This window comes from Haplochromis burtoni, unplaced genomic scaffold (assembly GCF_018398535.1).
Source record: "Haplochromis burtoni strain Fernald_Lab_line unplaced genomic scaffold, NCSU_Asbu1 Contig_35, whole genome shotgun sequence".
NCBI lineage: Eukaryota > Metazoa > Chordata > Actinopteri > Cichliformes > Cichlidae > Haplochromis > Haplochromis burtoni.
Window position 1 is genome coordinate 1,947,065 of NW_024582396.1, and position 5,964 is coordinate 1,953,028.

General features: G+C 44.3%; 1 protein-coding gene across 2 annotated transcripts in view; it reads right to left on the reverse strand.

Annotated features, from left to right (window-relative positions):
- The window catches only part of LOC102301098 (E3 ubiquitin-protein ligase DTX1), a 43,783-nt gene that overhangs the window by 36,147 nt on the left and 1,672 nt on the right, over positions 1-5,964 (reverse strand). The window contains exons 1-2 of one of the 2 annotated variants that reach the window (XM_005919297.3): positions 4,994-5,906; positions 4,519-4,745 (exon numbers count right to left, since the gene is read on the reverse strand). In XM_005919297.3, coding sequence (XP_005919359.1) covers positions 4,519-4,745; positions 4,994-4,995 — 229 coding nt within the window. In that variant the 5' untranslated portion in view covers positions 4,996-5,906. Of the gene's footprint in view, positions 1-4,518; positions 4,746-4,993; positions 5,907-5,964 lie in introns of those variants that run through there. The other variant, XM_005919296.3, reaches the window with a different exon arrangement.

Sequence of the window (5,964 nt, forward strand, 5' to 3'; positions counted from 1 at the left end):
ACACACACACACACACACACACACACACACACACACACACACACACACACACTAACATTTGTTCTGTATCACAGAAATATTTAAAGACAAAAACTTGTTGGCCTTCTTTTTTATTTGTTAGTTTTCAAAGATTTCATGTTATGTTTTGGACGCTTTCTTATCTTACTGTTTTAAAGAGCTTTCTGTTTGCTAAAAATGCATTTCTACAATGTTTTGAGTTTTCTTTTTAAAACTTGAAAGTATAAAATCAAAGCTGTGCTAATATAAAGCCCCTTAGTACCAAAAACTAGACCGCCTGCTGCTTTTGCAAGCCACTTTGAATTTTCTCCACTCAAAAAAAACTTAACCGTGACCTTTTTCCGAACCTAACCATTTATTTTTAATGATGACGTCATGTAATAAACACGAAACAAACACCTGCAGTTTCTGGTGTAAGTGACCGAATCATTTAGTCCATCAACACTGAAATGAATCAGTACAAGTCAAAAAGTACATGTAAAAATTACGCTCAGGAAGCTGGATCAGTAGATTAGCGGTCGTGGCTAGGTCATGAACTGTGATGAAACTGCATTGACGTTCAGTTTGTTGTAGTTTGACTGTTTTTGTGACTTTGGTGTTTAACACGTTGTTTCTGAATTAAACTGTATTAACAGCTCTGCTAAGGCGTCAGGAGGTGTTAAAAACACTCTAAATATACGTGCAAATACTCAAACTACCACTTCCGTGGTCTCCCATCTCCTGTCCCTTCATGTGCTTCAGTGCAGTTTAGCTCACTTGGCTTTCTGTTTGCTGTTTATATCCGTCTGACTCTCTCCTACTGTCTGTTTGAATATTCATTGCTCTTTTAAGTTCGATAAACAAGCGTCTTCTGTTGTTAAATTTTGTTTCCATCAATTGCGTCTTATTAGCAAGGCCAGACATTATGTTCCACATCGGGACCTTGGAAAGCTTATCCACGCCTTTGTGACATCTAGGTTGGATTATTGCAACTCACTTTACTTCGGTCTTAACTCTCCTCTCCTCCATAGACTCCAAATTGTTCAGAACGCAGCTGCTCGTCTCCTTACTGGTAGTGGGCGGCGTGTCTCTATCACCCCTGTCCTTGCTGATCTGCATTGGCTTCCCATTAAGTATCGCATTCGATTCAAAATCCTGCTGCTCACCTTCTGAATTATTAACAATATAGCGCCAAGCTACCTCATTGAGCTACTTAGATCATACACCCCTAGAGCATTAAGATCATCTTCCCAGTCACTCTTGGTACTGCCGAGATCTCCGCTGAAGACTAGAGGTGACCGCGCGTTTGCCTTGTCTGCACCCGATTTATGGAATAACCTCCCCATCGCTATACGCGAGTCTGATTCCATTCAATCCTTCAAATCGCGGTTAAAAACCCACTTATTTAGCCTCGCCTTTTCTACCAGTTAACGCTTGCTTGATAGTTAGCTTAACGCTTATTCTTATCTTCGGCTTTTAATTCATTTTTAATTTTTTGACTGTTTTGTCCTCTACACTTAGCCTTCTTTTATGCTTTTATATGCAATTCTTTTACCTTCGTGTGTTTTAATGCCATTCAACCTGCTAGCACGTTTTGGTACCTTGCCATAGCCCTCATCCTTCCCTGTTACTTCATCTTACCCTCTTGCATGTTAAGCACTTTGGTACACCACTGTTTTTTAAATGTGCTGTATAAATAAAGTTTGTTGTTGTTGTTGTTCAATGCAACAAAATTCACAGTGAAACTGGTCTCCTGTACGTTTTTCTGTTTCTGTTGTCAGATAAGAGAACGTCTGAAACATCTCAAACGCAGCCCACAAACATCAGGAAAAACCAAACAAACTCAAGCCATTCACCAAACTGGTGGTTCTTATTGCTGAAACCCAGACTGTGTGACTGAACTGTTCTCTAACAAACTCTGCATTCTCAAATGTTCTGGGCTGGATTAAAGTTTGCAGAGGGCTGGATCTCGAGCCTTCAGCCAGCCTTTTAAACGTGAAGTCAGATCCTATGACAGATCACAGATGGTGTCTTTCGATTTCCTCACATCGCATATTTCAGCCCTGTTGACCCAAATAAATGTGGTGCAAACATCTGGAGGATTGTCCAGCAGAATCCCAGATTGACTGCATTCTCTAGCAGGATTTTCCTGGATAACACTGCCTTTGGAGACGTCTCAGGGTATGTAAGAATGGTCCCAGTCGTCATACGCTGAGCAAACGGATGTATATTTTTATGAATTATATTACAGGTGCATTATAGTCTTCACATGTTGAGTTCTTGGAACTAAATAATATGTATTCTTTATGAGTCAAACAACTTGTCAAGCTCTAAAAATACTTCTAATTTTCCAAACACTCCTGATTAGTAGGCTGCCACCATCACACCAGGAACAGCAAATTTAAGACATTAAAAATTAAGTTATTAATGACTTTGCTGAGACTTTTAGAGCTACCCTGAGAGCTGTAATCGAGCCACTGGTAAGCCTTTCCTGGACCCTGGGCTACATGTTTGACACCACTGTCTTACTGTCACGGTCTGCGGAGACAGGCCGTGTGGTGGTGTGTGTGATGGACCCAGGTGCGTACACAAGTGAGCAGACAGGAGTGAACTTAACAGAAAGCGAGCCTTTATTATGGCGTGAAAACATGGAGGTGGGAACACAGACGACGCGACACAGACTGAATGAAACACAGAGACTAAATACACATGTGGGATGATCAAGGGAAGTGGAAACACATGAGGGGGAACAGCTGATACACATGAACCTAATGACAGGACAGGAAAAGTGAAACTACATACACTGACATTAGACACAGACTTTCAAAGTAAAACAGGAAACATGGGGATTAGACGTGACCTGAACTGAACATAACCACACAGACATGACGCATGACAGGTAGACGCACGGACCAGGGAGACTGAATACAGGAGGAGATGACACAAACAACTAAGAAACAAAGGACTAAACAGCAACCTCAAAATTAACTAGATGAACTAAACTAGGGCACAAATGAATACCAAAATATATAAGAACTCAAACACTGGATCACAGACCCAGCCCATGACACTTATACCTCTGTCTAAGCTTATACAGTGATGTGTTTAGGGGTAAACAGTGACTTAAGGAAAAAGCTTTAACCATGATTAGTAGAGGCCAAAATCCAGATGCTAAAGAAGTACACTGTGCACTAACAGAATTCCTGAGGTTGGGCAAGAGGTGTCTTTGCAGGAAACCCTTAGACACCCCTCGGATTGGTGGGTGTGTTGCCAGGTTCCTTCTACAGAAATTATATTTGTGTGTCTAGACTGCATTAACTCTGTGACATTAGACGAACACGTGTACGCCAATTACACAAACAATGTTTGAAAGTTATGTAAGTGAGAGAAACAGGAAAACAGAGACTTTAAAATAAACATGAAACCAGAAAACTGGGAGTGTGGAACATCTGTATTACAGATGTGTCAGCAATTTCCACAGCTGTGAGCCTGCTAGGGCCCACTTGGGTCTGAGTGATGTACATTTTAGGTACTCGGTGCTCGCTGCAGTCTTGTTCTGAACGACAGGTGTCACTACTCAGAGAAAAACTCAGGCTTTTTGATTCAGCGCTGGATGCGAAGGAACTAAATACGATGAAACAGGGACAAAGCAATAGCGGAGTTCTTTTCAAAGTTTTCTCCTAAAAGTCTCCAAATCGATGTACCACAGTACTGTGGTGGATGTGGCTCAGGCATGAGAGAGAATGACAAGGGTTCAGTCTCTGGCTACTACAGCCTGCATGCTGAAGCAACCCTGTACAAGACAGAGAACACCTGCAAGTGTCACTAGTTTATTGCCTGTCGACAGTCCTCCTGTGCATTTCCAGCTACTTTATCGCTGTGGCTTTCAAATGTATCTTCTCAAACTGGATGTGAAGCAATGCACAAAGAAGTGGAAAAAGTAGAAGGACAAATACGTTTGACTGTAAAAATGAAACAAAGAACGGGCACCCAGCCACCGGGACACAAGGTAACTAATGCACAACACACTAGGATAAATACAGACAACGACATCGCCAACTTACGTACAAAGATTCGCAGCAGAAGTCTGAAACAGGCCTGAGACGAGCTGCGTGTGTATGTGCTTGTGTGGTTGGGCGAATGAGGCTTGTAGTAAAAAGTAAAATATAAGTACTATTCCATTTTTATATATTCATAAATAGTACACTTGACCTTAGTCTGTCCACGCAGCGCATTACAAAAATAAAGAGGTGTAAAACGAAACTACACGGAAGCTGTAAATTCACAATCATGCTGCTGTTCTCGACACTTCATTTGACGCTGATCTGATATGCTGATCTCCACTGGACCCCCCCTTCCTCATTACGGGTCCCCCAATAATAGAAATCCTGTAAGCACCCCTGGCCATAACAGGACTGTTACTCTACTTCAGTGCAGCAAGTTTATGTCCCCGAACCTGCAAATAAACCCCGACATGACAGCTCTGCAGCGTGCACCATATGCCCCATCGTCCCAGCTTACCTGTGTCCTGTCTGAACTGGTGCATGGACTGGAGATCTATGATGTAGGGCGAGAGCCGGCTGTCCACCTGGCCGAGCACCACGCTCCCTCCGCGGGGGTCGCTGCTCCTGATGGCCGCCTCTATCTGGTGGGAGACGGCGGGGCTGTAGGGCCGCCACCGGCCGTGTTCGTTCAGCCATTCCCACACCACCACGGCAGAGGCCAGGAGCATGTTGTTACTGTTGGCCCTGGAGGGGAGAAGCACAGATGAAACGACAAGAAAACAGTGAGAAGCAGCAGCGCCGTGGAGGTAAAACAGGAGGAGGCTGTTAGCCCAAATAAAGGCAAGCAGAGGCCAAAAGCGCAGCGAACGGGCTGAAATTCTCCGCTATAATCCCTCCGTTTCAGCCACGATCGCTCCCTGTCTGTGCGAGCCAGTGTCGTGATAAATAACAAAGGCCCGATCGCTGAAACGAAGCCAGGCTGGGGGACTTACATGGAGCCGAGGCTGAGCTAACGCCGGGAGAAGGCGGCGCATTCTTCCACGAAGATCCGAGCTCCGCGCATGGCCGCGGGGAGAAGGAAATCACGGCCCCAGCTCAGCCTGCCTTTGTTAGACCACCGACACGCTGCGCTAAAACACACTGACACACACGCAGAGCTCGGCGGCCTGGTGCTGAGGTTCCTGTGCGCTGGGGTAACTCCAGTCTCGGCCTCGGTGCCGCGTAAAAATAAAAAAATAATAAAGCCGCTGATTCCTTTTGCTGGGTGTAGACAGCAACAGCTAGTGTGTGTGTTTGTGGGTGTGTGTGTGCCTTCCTTCTATAGTTTGGGGCGTTGCAAACAGAAACGTTGAGAAAGTAGTAGCTTCCAACAGCGCAACCTCAGAAAGAACAACTCCCAGACCCTGAACAGGTTCGACCGGTTCCTGATTGTCATTCAAAACAAATAAACATCTGTTTATGAAGTCAGTGACAGGAAAAGTTGTATATGCACACCAATGATTTGCTCCCCACCCACTCACTAAACTTTAGCAGACACAGAGCTTTATGCGGGGACAGCTTTGTTGACTTAGGACATAAATGTGGATGAGAAGAATGAAACATCTAATAACTTGGTTATAAGCAATGGTTACAAACTAAACACACAGAGGTGTGAGGGCCAGAAGCAGCCCAGAGAGGGTCCAATGCAGCACACTGCGTGGCTCCGTAAAGTGTGACGACTGCAGCGAAGTCTAGGAAAAAACGTTCTGCTGTGCTGCTCCTGGAGTGGTGATGTTGGAGACTGGCCCCATCCGGGACACTTGACGGGCTAATGTGACGTATTCCAGGTCACTTAGGCTAAACCTGTGTGTTATTTAAGGCTGTTAAAGTATCTCTCCATGTTCACTGTAGTAAAAACAATTCAGTTCAGTCATATTACTGAATAACTAGAGATGTTTAAAGAATTATTCGTGGTTTGTTTCTA